Source organism: Pseudoliparis swirei, chromosome 19 (assembly GCF_029220125.1).
Source record: "Pseudoliparis swirei isolate HS2019 ecotype Mariana Trench chromosome 19, NWPU_hadal_v1, whole genome shotgun sequence".
Classification (NCBI taxonomy): Eukaryota; Metazoa; Chordata; class Actinopteri; order Perciformes; family Liparidae; genus Pseudoliparis; species Pseudoliparis swirei.
Window position 1 is genome coordinate 15,645,437 of NC_079406.1, and position 18,427 is coordinate 15,663,863.

The 18,427-nt window shown below is 45.1% G+C and overlaps 2 protein-coding genes across 4 annotated transcripts; one reads left to right on the plus strand and one right to left on the minus strand.

Annotated features, from left to right (window-relative positions):
* The first annotated feature begins 862 nt into the window (after positions 1-862).
* cryba1l1 (crystallin, beta A1, like 1) lies at positions 863-2,892 on the plus strand. Its single transcript, XM_056438708.1, has 6 exons — positions 863-885; positions 1,294-1,376; positions 1,483-1,601; positions 1,819-1,960; positions 2,049-2,191; positions 2,367-2,892. The coding sequence occupies exons 2-6, from the start codon at positions 1,302-1,304 to the stop codon at positions 2,512-2,514; spliced, it is 627 nt and encodes a 208-aa protein (XP_056294683.1). The 5' UTR covers positions 863-885; positions 1,294-1,301; the 3' UTR covers positions 2,515-2,892.
* A 940-nt stretch (positions 2,893-3,832) lies between these two features.
* On the minus strand, positions 3,833-18,040 carry LOC130209198 (uncharacterized). Of its 3 annotated transcripts, none has more exons than XM_056438699.1 (8): positions 17,976-18,040; positions 17,768-17,870; positions 11,607-11,770; positions 9,171-9,284; positions 7,739-9,030; positions 6,014-7,069; positions 5,764-5,871; positions 3,833-5,123 (listed from the first exon to the last, which is right to left on the minus strand). In XM_056438699.1, the coding sequence occupies exons 4-8, from the start codon at positions 9,271-9,273 to the stop codon at positions 4,314-4,316; spliced, it is 3,369 nt and encodes a 1,122-aa protein (XP_056294674.1). In that variant the 5' UTR covers positions 9,274-9,284; positions 11,607-11,770; positions 17,768-17,870; positions 17,976-18,040; the 3' UTR covers positions 3,833-4,313. The 3 variants fall into 3 exon arrangements, with proteins under 3 accessions (XP_056294674.1, XP_056294673.1, XP_056294672.1); XM_056438698.1 differs by having other exon boundaries at positions 11,607-14,389; positions 17,764-17,870; XM_056438697.1 differs by lacking the exons at positions 11,607-11,770; positions 17,768-17,870; positions 17,976-18,040 and having other exon boundaries at positions 9,171-10,000.
* Positions 18,041-18,427: the final 387 nt, after the last annotated feature.

Sequence of the window (18,427 nt, forward strand, 5' to 3'; positions counted from 1 at the left end):
AGATTTATATTTCAGTTTCTTTATTCACCTATCAACATACCAATCCATTTATTTAAAGTATAAACTAATCTATTTTGGCACATGACCTATATCATTTGATTTTTTATTTTAAATAAATGTAATTCAATAGAAATTTTCCAGGCTTCATGTTTCCAGAAAGTGCCAGTGAGTTAATATGAGATGTATGTATCAGAATGAAATGAAAATAAACTTTTCATCTGGAAGAGCCGAGAGGCAGAAGACCACTACCACGTGTTATTGATGTGATGCAACCAAACATAATGTGATGTTTGATGGATGAATGAGGATGTGAGTTCATCTGAACTGTTACATTCAGTGCACACGCGGATAATGTGAGTTCCTTTGGAAAGCATTGCTGTAGCTAACACACACATCTGTGTGCACACAGGTGTACCTGCACCCTTGAAGGCGCGCGTGCGATATCTTTCGGCTAGAATGAGATGTAGTCGTGGGAACATTATTAAAATTGCCCTCATATCTCTCTAACCTTTCTATACAGTATTCATATCAACGGTCAACCCAATTATCTTCTCCTGTCCCCCCCCCCCCCCCCTCCACCGTTAATCCCCACATTCTCCACGCCGCTCCCGGCCTTTTGCGCCGGACTGCTGACCGGGGTCCGAACAAACCGGAGCGCCTTTGTTCGGCAGCAGCAGCAGCACTATGGGATCTGCTGAGCTGGACAGCATCCACGCAGCCAATCCGGGGGCGTGCATGAGCCGAGTCAGAGCCATGGACGCGCACCAGCATGCGCGCCCCCCGGCCGTCGGTATAAAACTGAAGCGCCAGGTTCCGTCAAAGCTCTACGAGGCAGGCCGTAGGCGCGCACCACTTTCGAGCTCTTCCAATAAAGTATCCGTCTAGGTAAGGACTCCTCTCTGCTCTCAACAGGCTCAGACAGACAGGTGCACAACAAGTGCTTCCCACTGAAAACCAAAAGCACGGAACACATCTGAACTGTCATGAGAACTTTATTATCATACTTCCGATTTAAAAAAAGACAAATTTAAAAATGTAAATGTTTTTCACCTTCCAGATGTTTTAGGTCAGATTGTTATGAGATGGGTTGTAGCTGCATTGCCTAAATGTTTCAAAGGGAATTATGGTGGATATGGAACACCACCATGTATATGATATGATAAATATGCCAACGTCTATTCATCGTCGATCATTTATGTATAAATTAGTCTGTGGAGAAAAAAATTCTCCCACAACTCCCCCATATTTACTTTGCTTGACTTCATTTTTTCTTTGTCTTCATTTGAACATCAGGAGTTAAGATGAACAGAACTACAAGGTCCCCAATGATGCAGCCGCTGGTCAACTCAGGAATGGGCATGGCTCCTTTCTTCAAGGTAAACACTCATCTGAGCACACATTACTGGATTCTGAAAGGTAAAGGATGATCAACTATATACAACCGTATTGCCAACTGAACTCCTTCCCCTGCTCCTCCCTCAGGTGACTGTGTTCGAGCAGGAGCATTTCCAGGGCAAGTGCCTGGAGTTCACCTCCGAGTGCTGCAACGTTCATGATTGCGGACTGGACAACATCCGCTCCATCAGAGTGGAGAGCGGAGCGTAAGTGTTTACACTTTTCCTCTGGCAAAAACAAGACATGCATGACTCTCTGACTGTCAATGGAGCGAATCAAAGAAAACAAGTATGCCCTTTTGTTTCCCCTCGATACATCCATCCTATAGGAAATAAAATAAAATGTGGGAATCTTTAAGCACTGAGACAGTCAAATAGTGGACTGTGCCAAGCGAGCTGATGTATTCTCCGTCTCTCTGAACAGCTGGGTGGGTTTCGAGCACCATGACTTCCAGGGCCAGCAGTTCATCCTGGAGAGAGGAGAGTACCCCCACTGGGACGCGTACAGTGGCTCCCTCTCCTACCACGTGGAGCGCCTCATGTCTCTGCGCCCCATCTACTGCGCCGTGAGTACCTCCCGTGTCCCGGTGCTCAGGTGGCGAGCCACAACTCCCTCAGGGCTCCACAATCCAACTGGTGCGTTCCTCCCCGCAGTCCCACCAGCGCAGTCGCATGACCATCTTTGAGAAGGAGAACTTCCTCGGCCGCAGTGTGGAGATCTGCGACGACTTCCCCTCTCTGCAGGCCATGGGCTGGATGAAGCCTGAAGTTGGCTCCATGCACGTGCAGAGTGGCGCGTAAGTTACTGCGCATGCGATCACTCATGAGATGTTCTGTTGTTTTGTGTCAGGAAACTCATTCTGCAAACGCTTTGTCACCTTGCAGATGATTTATCCTCGAACATCAGGCTTAGAGTCTGAAAAATATCACAGGACAAATAGTCCCAGTGACCTTTGTTCCCTCCTCTCGCAGCTTCGTGTGCTACCAGCACCCCGGATACAGAGGCCAGCAGTACATCATGGAGTGTGAGAGGCACAGCGGAGACTACCAGCACTGGAGGAACTGGGGGTCCCACTGTCAGACCCCCCAGGTCCAGTCCATCAGGCGCATCCAGCACTGAGAGGGAGACGGACTGAGACAACCCTCGACCCCCCTGCTTTCATCCCTTCCTCCATTTCTTTCTTCCTCTCTTCAATCCTTTCCTTCCTCTTGATTTGAGGCGCAACAGCCTTATCGTGGTCTAAGAGACGATATCTCACGGTTAAAGCACCGGGAAACCAACGCTCCCCTCACACAGGCCAACATAGCCGACGCTCACAGTGTCTTTTTATTTGGTTTAGAGGTTTCCACTCACACACATCTGAGCTGAGCGATTCCTCAGCGAGCTGGAACCAAACGGGAGATGAAGCTCCAACATGGCCGAGTCTCCTCGGTGCAGCTGATGTGTTACCATGTTGTGTGAAGGAGGTTGAATACTAATAAACTCATTTACACTTCATGTATTCTGGTTTTATTATACGTGTGTATGTTACGAATAAAGTGGGCTTTCCCCTTCTCTTTGCGGCAGGAAACACCACCTGCAGGCTTCAAGGAGGCCGTTTCTTCAGAGAACCGCAGTTGTGCTTCAAATGGGTTTATTGTGAAAGTTTTAACACTGAGGGAAAAAGAATGAAAAGGTTCAAAGGTACTTCTCAAACTCAAAGTATTTTGAAGGTGTAGTTTGATGTTTTTGTTCAAAAATGAAACCTTCAAACAAACGTGGGCGTTAAGTTCCTCAGCCACATGCATTAGAGCCTGAACATGCAGCAGCTTTATCTGTATTTAAAAGGGTAGCTGCCAAACTGACTTCATGTTATTTGACATTCAGTTATTCCTCTCAGAAACGGTATTTTTGAAAGTGGAATAAAGTGCAACTGTAGAAAAAATCTTCAGCACTGACAAAACATTAGGCAACTAGAACTCGCCTCCCAGATGAATATCTCCAGCCACCAGTCGAGTTGGAGTTTACATGTCTGCCATTTTTATGAAGCCTCCATTAATTAAAAATACTACCAAAATATTAAAAAAGTAAGTCCAATGCAACACCAGAAATCTCCTGGGGGACAATAAAACTGACAAATACATCGACCTAATGAGCTGACGATGTGTTTTAGTTGCATCACGATTCCAGTATTATTGGATGTATAATACATTTGATGTGGTAATTTAAATTTCTTGCACTATAATAATAACATCCACACCCTGATGGAGAGCCTCATCTCGTGAGGATGTGGAGCCACAGCAGCTGCAGCAGGAGGTAGAACCAGGTTCTTTATGAAGGAGATGAGGCCCCGAGCCTCGAGGAACACCAGCAAGCATCAACATCAACAGGGAGCATTTACAAACTGGCAGAACAGAGGATGATATTATTTACATCAACATACTAATAAAACTCAACATTACATGAACCTGATTTTATTTTGGTTTGGTTTTCAACATTCGACAGTTAAGACAGACTTTGCTAAACTAGCTGCTTAAAACATCTGAAATGAATTCATTAAACAGGAACAACTTATTTACATCAAAACATTACCAACAAAATTAACGACCCCCATCAGCTGAGTTTGCCAATAATTGTCAGTCTACTCAATAGCTTCTTAAAAACGACAGTTATGTTAGCTCGTTGAACTGTCTTCATGCATTATGATGCACGCCTTATCTTTCATGTCCTTCAATCTAACAAACTGTTAACATGTTGCTCTTCTTTTCCTAAACTTCGGTGGAGTAGGATAGGATTGTCAGTGTCTGCACATTCACACTCAGAACAGAAGACATTCATGTCTTGAACTCCATTAAATCGATGGAACAAACGTTTCCTGGGAAATAAAAAGACAACAAACTGAAGAGTAGAAACCAAACTGGATGTCACAGAAGCGACCGTCAGAGCCCCTCCGTCTTGTATCGTCTGCCAGTAGCGTAGTCCGTCTTTTCTCCGACGACGTCAATGTCCTCGTCTCCCTCCTCCTCCGAAGACTCGGTCCAGCTGATGATCACCGGCTCGGGGGCGGGGCCGAAACCGCCGATCACATCGATGTCCTCGTCCTCTTCCCAGCTTCCTGTCGACCGCACACAAACCTCTTCTTCTGAACCCGGAGGAGTCCCGTCGGCCGGCTGTGACCGAGTCGGCTCGGTTCTGCTCGGGCAGCGGTCGTCTTCGGGGTCTCCGTCCACGCCGACTACCTCCGTCTCCTCAGCCAGCAAACATTCCTCAGTTGGTCGGAGTTTCAGTTCAATCCACATTGTTTTCTTCTCTCCGTCTTCTATTTGTAAGCGGTCTCTTTCACTGGCGAGCGAAACCGCCTTCATCTCTCCGGTTGCTGGTTCGGAGACGGCGTCTGCAGATCGAGAGCTCGGGACGCGTGTTTCAAAGCAGACCCTCTTGGCCGCAGAGGATACGTCACTCGGCACCTCCTCTGACTCCGCTCTCCTCTCCCCTCCCTCTTTCGGAGCTCTCTCCCCTTCTTCCTGTGGCTTGACAGTATTTTCTTCTTCATGTCTCTTTTGCCTTTTCCCCCGTTGTCCCACCGTGCCACAGAGCTCCACAGGCGGCGGCTGAATTGGCGGCGCTGACGTCTCAGCCCGAGATGGACTGAGGACGTCGTCATTGGGCTCGTTTCCACTGCGATGTGGTCGGCCTTCTGCGGGCGGCCGTCCGGTCAGAAGTGGCTCCTGGAGAGAGGGGGAACCGTCCTGTAAAGCAAATGAACCGTGAAAAAATATACAGACAAATAAAAAATGAAAAAAGTCGACAACAATGCGACCAGCTCTGCAGGGAGCTAAACGCTGAGCACATCATGCTGACGTGCCACAATTATAATTCTACCCTGCTGATATGGAGCAGGAATAATGTTTACCAAGTATTGGACACAGTAAAGTTTTGACGATGAGGCTATTAAAAGTTAGGAGGATCCTAAAAGTTATCACATATACACACTGTCTATATTTAATACTTTTGAATTTGATTTGTTATTGATGTTGTGTGTTGTGTAGGTACATATATATTTTGTTTTGTATTTTACTTTGTATACTTATATATCTTTCATCCGTTTTTTTATATTTGTGTTTTGTTTTTATTCTTGTGCCTTTGGTTTATTGGTGCTGCTACTTGTAACGACAAATTTCCCCTTGGGGATTCATAAAGTATATATCTATCTATCTATCTATCTCTATCAGGCTTCGTCATCTGGGGTCCATGAAATGTCCGATCAATATCGGTTGATATTTCAGCCACCGTGGTCCGTACGGCCTCGCTGCTCGCGCGGCTCAAAACAACAAGTTAAAAACGCGGTGCCTCTTTCTCTAAAGGACGGATGTTCGGTGACGATCTCACCGTGAAGCGCGCGCCGGTCACCCTGCTCCTCACTGGGTGCGTCTTTGTGACCAAGGAGTCTCGTTCGTATTTTACGGATGATGAACTCGTCGGTGCTTTTGCGCGGCTCTGAAAAATAGAAACAGACGGGCCAACCGTTTGATACGTCTTCATTCTGTGACCGCTACAGTCCAGTGTAACCCTGGTATTAATAGCAGAAGCCTGGCGGTGACGGCAGACGTCACCAGAAGTCGTTAAAAAGGTTCATCACCTTGTCTTCCAGACAGCTGCGTTCCTGCGGTGTAACTTCAACTGGCCAGCGGCCACACCGCTCCAGTTCCACCACCGGCCTCTGCTGCAGCTGCTCGTCTCCCTGGACTTCACGAGCGTCTTTGGTCTTCTTGTCACTTGGTGACACTGGCTTCCTCGCCCTCTCTTTCTCCAGTGAGAACAGAGACTCGTTTTTTCTCCTCCTCCTCTTTCGTTGTTTGGCTGGCGCTTTGACTTTCATTGGCGCTTCCTTGGTATTTTCGGGAGCAGAAGTCTTGCGGGGCTTTTCAGCTTCATCACTCTGGTGCAGTTCAGTTATTCGAGAGCGTCTGTTGGTCTCGTTTCTTCTGGATTTAACGAGGCCAGGCTGGCTCGCCTCTGTGCCACTCTGACCACCAAGCTCCGCCTCTTTCCTCGCAGTACAGCTGTCAACATGCCACTCAAAGGACTGGAGGAAGTGGTCCAGCATCTCATCCAGCTCTCCCTCGCATTGCTGCTGCAGAACGGGCCGCTCGCTGTCGGAGCCCACGTCTCCTCTTGCTTTGGCACCGGCCTGTGTGGACCCATGAGAACCTGGACTGGCTTCCAGGAGGACAGCGGTACGGTCGCATGGTTCGGTTTGGACTAAAGTTTCATCGCAAGAGGCATAACTGCTGCTACCTGTTGGAGGAGGAGGCTGAGAATGTGAAGCCCTGTTGTTGTTGTTGTTGTTGTTGGGTAAAATGTTGAGGCCCATCATCACTTCCTCCAGTAGACGATCAAAGTGTTCGGGCTGTTGCTCGTGAGGCGGAGGAGGGAGGGAGGTGCTGAGGAGGAGGGACGATTCTGGAGGCACATAGGAGGCCGCGGGTGACAGCAGGCTGGGCGGCGGAGAGAGGGAGGGGCTGAGGGCAGATACGGTCTGGACGATGTGAGGGGAAGAAGAGGAATCGGGTGCTGTTGGTTTGCCCCTCGCCCTCTGAGCCCCGCCCCTCGGAGGCCTGCCCCTCGCCCTCTGAGCCCCGCCCCTCGGAGGCCTGCCCCTCGCCCTCGGAGCCCCGCCCACAGGAAGACCCTCCTGTAACCGTGGAGAAAAGAGTATTAATTACAACACAACGTGCCGCTGGACAAGGAATTAAAAATGTGTAATACTGCAGTGAGTTACACTAAGTTTAGAATCTAATAAAATCAGTTATTATATATATATATATATATTAAATCACAGTTACTCTGTCGGCTCAGTGTTATTCAGTTCTTTTACAGCGGCAACAACTTCTCAAAGTTTGCACTTAAATAGATCAAATATGGAGTGTCCAGGTCTACAACTATTACAACTGTGATATTTAAAAATGAAATATTTATATATTGTAAATAATAACACATTAAAACAGTGTGTCATTTATATATTTATGTGAAAATCTGATATTGTCAATATATTCTAAGTTAAAACCACAAATACACAACTCCCATGTTGTTTACCTTTAGGAACAACAAAGGTGTAGTCCTTTGTGAAAACAAGATTTTTTAAAATTATTATCAATAGCATTACAGATATTCCTATCCCAGCCCTGGACTATACCTCCATTCTTGTTTATAAATTAAATACAATATTTTAAAGGTGTAAAATGCTTTTTAAATGATTAATTGTGACCGGTGAGTTTGTGAACCTTATTTTGATATTTAGTTCATGTTGTTTAGCGTCACGTTTAGGTTGTTACCAATAGGACCGTGTTCAGTGAACTCTCACCAGGTTAAACTGCTGCTCTGCATTCCTCTTGTGCTGCGTGTTACCTCTTCCTCTTCCTCCTCCTCCTCCTCCTCCCTTACAGTCGGGCAGCACATCTCCACTCTGGCTGAACTCCCACACTTTGCCACGCCTTCTTCTCCTCTGACCGCTCTTGGTCGATTTCAGGAGCTCTCTGGTCTTCAGGTACAGCTTCCTGCCCACAGATCCTCCCCCCTGGCCCGTTCTGGACGGCCCCCACCGCTGCAGGAAAAACGTCTGCAGCTTGCTCACCCCCACATCCTGAAGATCCACCGTCTGCGTTAACCCTCGTCTGCCTCTACCCCCTCTTCTTTCTTGTGGTGTCCTGGCTCTTCTTTCAGCCGTCCCACCCCTCCTGGCACCTCCTACTCCTGCACCCTGCCTCCTCCTAGCTCTGCCTCTACCAACACCCTTCTCCTTATCCAGGTTCAGGAAGTAGCTGATGTATTCTGGGATGTTGCCTTGAAACTGCTCTAACTGCTCGTCTCCCAATTCTTCAACTGCTGTGACATCCCACCAGTTCTCAAGGTCAGCAGGACCTGGGGTCACATGGCTGGAGAAGGGAAGCAGGGGTGGGGGGACAAAGGTGTGAGACGGTGCCACAACAGTGTGTCCGGCTGCTGCAGATTCATGCATGGAGTCAGCGAGAGCAGATGAAGCTTGGCGTATTGTGTTTTCATCCGGTGGGTAGACGAGGGATATGGGGATGGAGGGAATTTGAGGGGGAAGAGGATGGGAGTCAGTCTGTTCTAAACCGTGGAGAGCTGTCATATCGATGGTCTCAAAGGAGGCTGCTGGCTGAGGAGGAGGACCTGAATTTACTTGCAGCTGTTCTGTCTGAGGCCATGTGTCTTTACCATCCAACAGCGTCTCTTTCCACAGGACGGTGCTCCCATCTGTCATTTCTTTGCTCCTCCACCTGCCCAGCCTCTCTTCCTTCTCCTGAGGCCTCAGTGGCTCCGTCTGCACTCCTACCTCCGTGCGCCACTCTTCCTTATTTCGGCACTTACAATCTCTTTTTGTGACTTCCACCAGCCCGTGGATGCCCAGCTTGGCTGCAGCAGAAATGGCCTCTTGCTTCTCCTTCTCCCCCTCCCCGACCATCTCTCCGCAGTACAGCAGTCTGACCATGTGGAGCAGGCTGCAGGCGCCGAGAGCCCGAAACTCCAAGAGGCGGCTCTGTCCTGCAGGGGGCGGCGGCGTGGAGGACAGAGCGGAGGACATTTGGGGGCTGATAGCTGAGAGAATACAACCGTGTGCTGGCACCGATACACCTGGAGGAGAGGAAAGGTGTCAGTAATGATGACTTTACATGACACGAGAACCACCTCCTACGAAGCTGCTCAAGATGATGGACGATCTCAAGGCGACAGTGTGATGCGTCGGAGATGTCGAGGTTTCGGTGTGTTCATACCCTCCGTCTTGAGGAGAGTGTCGCAGAACTGGCTGCACTGCTGCTGTCTCTGCAGCTCTGCGAGAAGGAGGGCTTCAAACCCCGGTTTCTGGTAGGACCACATCTCCCCGTGAACTTCAGAGGAAGAGCAGAGTGGAGAAACGTGAAGATGAATTGATAAAAATGACAATTTGTATTTGTTGCAAATATGCCTTTCAACACGACGGACTATTTTCTGTTGTCGTTTCCCAAAAGAACAAAACAGAAATGTTTGTGTTAATGACCGCACATGACGCAACACATACGAATATATGTTAAAACAAATCAACATCGGCACGAGCAACAGTTCCGCTTCGTGCTTTATCAGACTCATGCAAAGAAAACAAAGAAAGGGATGGAATAAGAGATGCAATACGGTTTGATACACTTATTTATACTCGTACCCTTCTGTGAAGAACAGGGTGGACCTGACAACAAATAGTGATTAATACAAACATCCAGCCATTTGTATATAAAATAGAGACTGCTTTATGCTCAGCATATTTCTAACTTTTAATTGTATTGATTAAACATTAGCACCAAGTAGGATTTTCTTCTTGAATTTATTGAAAAACTGCATTATTAACAATTAAACAGAATATGTACTTTTAAAAAAAACCTTAAAAGCAGATTAATGCGCTGGTACAGTGAGATGCATTTAATGTCATAAATGATATTTGGTATAGTTGCATTTGTATTCATACTATTAATCAAGTTAGTTGGGTAGCTCTATGTTGATAGTCACTCCTTTATGGCCTACATTCGTATCTTGGACCAGAACCGTGTACATACCTGCAAACTCATGAGGGGTGAAAAAGGTGACAACGGGGGGGTGCAGGTGATTTTTTTTCTTCTTCTTTCACCACACCACATCCACGTTGTTTGAAGCCTCAAAGCTTTTAGAACCACAACTACAGTCATTTTATTGTTCTGACCACAAATCTAAATAATGATAATAAACAGTTTAAGACCAAAAGGTTCTCCGCTCTGACTCAGCCCTATAATGATAGTAATAACAAATATACATTGTCATTATATATAATATGGTTAAAGTCATTCATGAACCAACTTCCTTTTTTTGTTGCCTGAACAGTCCTCATGGACTTCTCCCTGAATCTGTTCTGTCTCTACCTGTTTGTCACGATACTCATATTATAACTTCTATACATATTACATACCTGCCATAAATATCATGATACCCGATACCAGAATTCAATACACCATACAAACAATATGGTACCATAATTACGAGACTGGTATATTTATCTATAATAGTAATAAATAAAACATCTGTATGGTTCACTTTTTACCAACTTTTTCAACACTTAACAAATGACAGTAATACGAGTATTGATTCATACAGCCAGATATGAATTAAACTACATGGTTCCATCATAGCATTGATGATACACTATGAGGCCGTTAGTCTCTGACCAGATGATCCACAGTTCATCAGGATGAGCAGCTGTAGAGTTACAGAACTTTACAGACTGAAACATTTCACTTCTGGCATCTTTTTATTTTTTAAGCCGAAGTCTCTAAAGCTGCGCCACTTCTCTCGCTGTGAGCTGCGCAGCGCAGTGTGCGCAGACAGCTCGACACGGAGCAGCGCGTGCGCTCTGATCGCTCTCTTAATGAAGTATCGATACTAAAATATGCTAAATCACATCGTGTTTAACGTACGGGTACTTTGTTAGCATCGCTACACCGTGCAGCGTGACAGCAGCAGATGTAGCGGGCTAACATTCAAGCTAACCTGAACCCCCAAACGCTGTGGACATCTGAACGCTGATTGGCCGAGACGCGACACGTCCCATCAAAGATGTTTTATTGCGAAGAGCAACACTTCACACTTTTCTCCGCGTCTCACTGCAATCTCAACGGCAGCGGGCCAGGTGACCCCCCAAAACAAAAACTCTTCGGATCTCCACGATTCACGTGGATGACCTATTTTGAGTTCAAAACGGTGAATTTCATTTTTCTCACTCCAATGATGATTAAAATGTTTGCTTCCACGACAGTAGGTTCATATTATAGCGTAAACTTGTTCTCTTCGAAGGTTTCACATAAAATCAAAAACTCGCGCGCTTATCTGCATGAAGCTAGCGGTCAGCAGCACAACACAAACAGCCAGAGTCGGGCGGTGGAAACGAGTCACATCAGATCACCTGTTAGTGAGCATGCAGGAACATTTATATTATTAAATCTCACTAAACCTCCGAGAACAACTCGAGACGTTTGAACTCTCCTGTTGTGAAGGTGTTACACATTAACGCGGGCAGGTTCACTCACCGTCTCAATGCTACATATAAGCCCGTTCCCACGTCAAAGAAACACAATTAGGTTGTGTTAAAAGTTTGCTATATTTCAATACAATTTACAGTCAGTATTTTGTTAACTTTTCAGTTGTTTTCTTACGTTATTTGGGGAGGTCATCCGCAGGTCAACGTGCTCATCAAGCAGAAACGGCGCACTGCCGCGTATCACTCCGCCACCAGGGAGCGGGGCTGTCACTGCATCACTCCGCCACCAGGGGCGGGGCTGTCACTGCATCACTCGTCCACCAGGGGGCGTGGCTCCCACTGCACAGCCAACGGTCAGGTACAACAGCACAGTCAAAGAGTAAAGACATTAAACACGAGAGAGCTATCTTCTACTACTTTCCCTTTCACCTGAACATATTAGCCTCTGTCCCTTTTCAGTGACCAGAGATGGAAAGTATAATTCACCCAAGTACTGTTCTTTGAGGAACTTGTATAGTTCTTAATCATACCCACTTTGTGTTACTTTACACTTTCCCTGCACTACAATGTCGTGGAAAATATTGCACTCACTTTAAAGCTTTAGTCACAAGTTACTTTACAAATGTAAATGATGAATACAGAGTATAAACCAAAACGTTATCATATATTATCAGGCACGTGCACAGATAGAGCCCTAGTGGTGCTCAAGCACCAGCCCCTTTGCCCTGGATGAGAAAAGTGCCCTTTTTGCTGGAGACAAATTTTTTTCATTCATCAGTATTTAAGAATATAAGTTACTCTTTCTGTCATCAAGTCCCCCCAAATGTGATTTAATATCCGACGGGGCATTTATTTGAGTTCTATGTTATTTTTACCAAAGTAATTAAAATGCTGTAGTATACTTTAACTTTGATAAAATATAATAATAAGTCCAGACCGATGGACTTAAAGAGCAACATTCAACTGTCGATGGAAGACATAACAGTCTTGAAATAAATATGGAAAGTTTAAAAGCAATAAACACCCTGGCTCTGTACACTCCGTATTAGCTAGACTTTGTTGTGACATATGGTGGCTCAAGATATATAGATATATATATTAGTGTAAGTAACTTAGCTGGTTTATTGACTTATCTTATGCTGCACTACATTTAATAGTTAACACTAACACACACTTGTGGTCACTGTAGCTTTTCAGTTAAAGTATCAAACATTTCAGGAAGAAAAACAATGTAAATAACTTGTTTAGCTTCTATGGTGCAGTATGGCAAAGCAATATAAATGGCACTTTAATGTGGCTGAAGACACAACAAAACATTATGTGCCAATTGTTTTCACCCAACTGGTTGAGATCCTATATTTGGGGTAAACTATTTTAATGACTGACTTTGGACACCCTTTGAAATATGTACAAATTAACCCAGTGTTATTTTTACCCACCTATATATGTTGTCTTGCACACAACCACCCAGCTGCCCGTCAACCCTGCCTCCGTTTGAGCATTAGTGACAAATACAATGTTAACGTGTTTTAGAATATGTTGTGCCAGTCTACATGTGACGATGGCAAATGGTTCCAATCAAATTGTGTCTTTAAAGTACCATAGTACTGTAGTTTATACAGCAGGAGACTAAATCCAGTCCTTGCTCTATATGCAACATGACCTCCAAAGTCCAGCTGAAGCTTCTATATATGAGCTTTCAGCAGTCTGACAAAGTTGAAGTCAGGATCGACCACTTTCCCTCTGGTTGCTTCACCATAGAAGGAATTTTAAAGATCAACTTTACAAGATTCCTTTCATTTGTCAACCACAGACTGCTAAACCTCACATTAGCGTTACTTTCTATTTAAAACATTCTAAAAAGGTACTACAGAGACAGACTACATAAACAAATAGGAGGACGGTCAAATTGAAGAGGTTGTTATATGATCATGGCTTACATGTTCACAAGGAGAGAAACACTGGACACCGATTGGTTCAAGGTCTCAGAAGCACCTGTGCAGGTGCACTTTGCTGGACAATGTTTACCCAGTCTTAATTGGTATTTTTCAACCAGTAACATAACAAGTTATGGGTTAAACAGGAAAGATATACAGCAACACACATACAACCAATAATAAATTACTTAAAGAAAGTCAAAGTAGCCTATAAGTCGGTGTGCTTTTAAATAGCACTGAAACCTGGTATAATTCCTCATAAATCCGTGTTGCTCAAATCCAAAGAAGAAAAAAAAACATTTCCTCCCGTTTTTGTGATCAATCAGTTCTTATTGTCTCGTTGTCTCTGTGCAGTTCAAAGAAGACTTGCTCAAATGACGAGGGGGGGACCGGACTGAAGAACTTTGAAGGCCTTCGAGAGTCCTCTTGACCCGGAGCGGGCCAGCGCTCATTGAACTTCACAAAGAAGTGCGGGTCCTTGTAGGGCCCCCCGAAGATGATGAACTGCATCAGGTAGATGAGGGCCACGACCATAAAGCTGATGAGGATGAAGGGGATGAAGGGCCTGAGGTTGCTCCAGGCCACCAGGACCCCGTAGCCCAGGCTGCTGAGCCCGCTCTGCTTGCCGGTGTGGGAGGTGTAGCGGGAGGAATCCGGCTCCGGATTGCTATCGGGGGACTCGTCATCCGAGTTTGAAGAGGAGGGACTAGGGACGCCGAGGGAAGCCATGAGACACAAGCAGAGACTGAGCAGTTCCTTTGCTCCTAAACGGATCCGTTTGTTCTCATTTTCCTCCACAAATCGGCTCCAGCGAGCATGAGGAGGAACGCTTGGGGGCTCACATAATCTCCCAGCGTTGTGGTTTCCCACAGTCCCTAAAGTGCCCTCGCTGAAATGAATCTGGTGCTAAATTCCACCCAACAATAATTCCTCTGAGTATGCGCGATATTCCTTTTGGTCTTTTGCAGTTTTCCACACAGCTCTTGTGCGTTGGAGTTCAATGTTGCTGCTTCCATTTGAGCTCGAGAGAGAAATCGAGAGGAAAATTAAGAACAGCAGGAGAGCCCTAAATAGATATGACACCAAATGACAGGACGCGGGGAGGGAGGGAGTATCTGCTGCGTTAGGTGGGCTCAAATTTAAGGAAGGGTGTGTTATACGCGTGTGTGACACACATTAAGTGACCAACAGACTTGTCATTCAGCCATATGCTTGGAGGAGCCAGGGGACAACACATATGTCTGCTCCTCTGTTGTATTATTAGTAGCTCTAGCATTCTTATGAACCTACATATAGGTTGTATTCCTATAGACCTCAGTGGTAATGACTTTATGAACTTCTTTAATGAAAAGATTTTAACTATTAGAGGCAAGATTAATATTCTCTTGCCCTTAACCAGTGCCAATCTGTCCTCAAGTGGAATGGCCTTGGAAACCGCTGTATGCCCTGGTGTATATTTGGAGGGCTTTTCTCCCATCAACCGTGACCAATTATCTTCAACGGTTTCTACTTCGAACACGTCTACCTGTCTCTTGGACCCCATCCCGACGAGGCTGCTTAAAGACGTTTTGCCTTTAATTGGCGGCTCTCTATTAGATATAATCAAGGTGTCCCTGCTAACAGGCCACGTACCACACTCCTTCAAAGTGGCTGTTATTAAACCTCTCCTGAAGAACCCACTCTGGATCCAGAGGTGTTGGCTAACTACAGACCGATCTCTAACCTCCCCTTCCTCTCCAAGATCCTTGAGAAAGTGGTCGCAAATCAGTTGTGTGACTTTCTACATCATAATAGTTTATTTGAGGAGTTTCAGTCAGGATTTAGAAAACACCACAGCACCGAGACGGCACTGGTGAAAATTACAAATGACCTCTTAATGGCAGCAGATAAAGGACTCCTCTCTGTCCTGGTCTTGTTAGACCTTAGTGCTGCATTCGACACCATTGACCATGACATCCTGTTACAGAGACTGGAGCAGTCGATTGGCATTTCAGGTACGGCACTAATTTGGTTTAAATCCTATTTATCAGATCGATCTCAGTTTGTATTTGTAAACGATGACGCCTCGATAACCACCAACGTTAGTCACGGAGTTCCACAAGGTTCTGTGATTGGACCAATTTTATTTACCTTATACATGCTTCCTTTGGGCAATATTATCAGGAATCTTTCATAAACTTTCATTGCGATGCAGATGATACTCAACTATATCTATCGATAAAACCAGAGGAGAGCAACCAACTCAGTAAAATTCAAGCATGTCTTAAAGACATAAAAACATGGATGACCTGCAACTTCTTGATGTTAAACTCAGACAAAACCGAAGTAATTTTAATCGGCCCTGAGCACCTCAGAGATCAATTATCTGGTGATGTGGTTTCTGTAGACGGCATTGCCCTAGCATCTAACACCACTGTCAAGAATCTTGGCGTTATCTTTGATCGGGACTTGTCCTTTAACTCCCACGTAAAGCAAATCTCAAGGACTGTATTCTTTCATCTACGTAATATTTCAAAAATCAGACAAACCTCATCTAAAAAAAGATGCATAAAAATTGGTTCACGCGTTCGTTACTTCAAGACTGGATTACTGCAACTCCTTATTATCAGGCTGCTCTAATAAGTCCCTTAAATCCCTCCAGTTGATCCAGAATGCTGCAGCTCGTATTCTCACTAAAACTAAGAAAAGAGATCACATCACTCCTGCACTAGCTGCTCTGCACTGGCTCCCTGTAAAATCAAGAATCACTTTTATAATTCTTCTCTTAACCTACAAAGCCTTGATTGGTGATGCTCCATCATATCTTAAGGAGCTTGTCGTACCATATTGCCCCACTAGAGAGCTGCGCTCACTAAATGCGGGACTACTTGTAGTTCCTAGAGTCTTAAAAAGTAGAATGGGAGCCAGAGCCTTTAGTTATCAAGCTCCTCTTTTATGGAACCAGCTTCCACCTTCAGTCCGGGAGGCAGACACAGTCACCTCATTTAAGAGTAGACTTAAGACTTTCCTCTTTGATAGTCTTATAGTTCGGGCTGAATCAGGTTCACCTGGTCCAGCCCCTTGATATGCTGCTATAGGCTTATAGCTGCTGGGGGACGTTTAGGATACAATGAGCACCTATCTCCTCTTTTCTCCCTCCTTATGGATGAATTTTCATCTCTCTATTGCACATTATTAACTCTGCTTCCTCCCCGGAGTCCTTGTGACTTCACATCTCATAGGGTCATTGGACCCTATGAGACGTCATGGATCGTGGAGGTCTCGATCGTGGAATATGCCTAATACCAACTATTCATACACTGTCATATTCATTGAATGTATTTTAACTCTAGTCTGTCCTTCTGTACACATTACATCTATTGCTTCTGTCCATCCTGGAGAGGGATCCTCCTCTATTGCTCTCCTGAAGGTTTCTTCCATTTTTTCCCTGTGAAAGTTTTTTTTCTATTTTTTGGGAGTTTTTCCTGATCCGATGTGAGGTTTTGGAACAGGGATGTCTATATGTACAGATTGTAAAGCACTCAGAGACAAATTTGCAATTTGTGAAAATGGGCTAAACTGAATTGACAAACTTTACACTTCACTTCTTTTCATGGCTGTAGCCAAGGCTTCAGATACCCTGGGCTGTTGAGTCAGTGTCCCCTCAATGGACATCTCCACTGTTTTATTAACGAGAAATTCCATATTATATAATATATATATATACACACGCACTTCCCAACACAATGGTCTAAATCCTGCCTAAAGCCCATCTACACACTGCAAGGAGTAACAAGGAAAACCTTTATAAGGAATATTTATACCTTATTGAGCTGACCTGAAAGGACAAGATATATATATATATATAGTCTTGCAGCAATACTCTCATGCATGTGAATTTCAAAAGGTATTGTTCCATCTCTCGATGACAGACGTGAAGAAATTCCTTTCTAAAGTGATTAAAACGTAAGAGACTGTATTCGTTTCCCCAGATGAAGGTTCCTTGCTGAGCAAAGGGATCTCAACCCTTTGCTCAGCAAGGAACCTTCATCTGGGGAAACGAATAGTCGCTTACATTTTGTACTAAACAGACTGTAAATCTATTTTACCTCCTGAATAGAAACCAGAATGTGTTTTAAGAAACATTTAAAAAAGTGTCACTGAACAAAAGTATTGAATGCTTGGTCAGACATTTTATCGTCTATATATTGATAGGATTTTGAGAAACAATCAGTAACATTTCTTGTAAATCAATGGCTATTTAACAGAAAGTAAAAAACAGGAGGCTGGACAACGCGTTTGATGTGAAACCTCACTGCAAGCTAAAAAGCAGTTACATTTTGACGTTTCATAGATTGTAAAAAAATCATGAAAATCATATTAAGGTTAGTCAACTGGACCGGCCTCTAAACATACTTACTACAGCCCAAGTCATAACCCTCAGTCATAATTAGTGTCGGCGCTGCAGCTCACAGGACTGGAAGTCGAGGTTGCTCCTGCGTGGCATTGTTCTCCATCAGCATCTAGAAAACGCTCAGTGAGATTGTGACTTTGTAAGTCACAGACTGACGCCTATGAATCATAGCCCTGACTAATAACACACTTTCACACTCATACCATGCACTCACCGCTCTGGTGATCCAGCAGCTGCTTCTCAATCTGCGTGGGATGCATTTCAGACGTGGCGCGACACTTTCACGTCCTCGTGCTCCTCCGACGTGCCGGGAGTCTGACAAACACACACACGGCATTCATTCCCCGTCAGCACGCGGAACCCGAGACGACAGCAGCGCCGAGAACGTCAACACAGCTGGACGTCGTGGAGGAAAGCCAAGCGGCTTAACGCAGACCATTTACGTCTGGAGTTGGGCGACGGCCGAGCTGGAAAGGTCTCGCGGCGACACAAATTATTATCGAGCCTCGATAAAGAAAACCAACTCTGACGGAGAACATTGATCCGACGGTGTGAAGTCTGTACGTTTGCCATAGCGAGAGAGAGAGGGGGGGGGGGATGGAATTACAAAGCATGGCTCTCCTTAATTAGACGTGTTCATCTCCATGTTAGAGAAGTCTTTCCTCC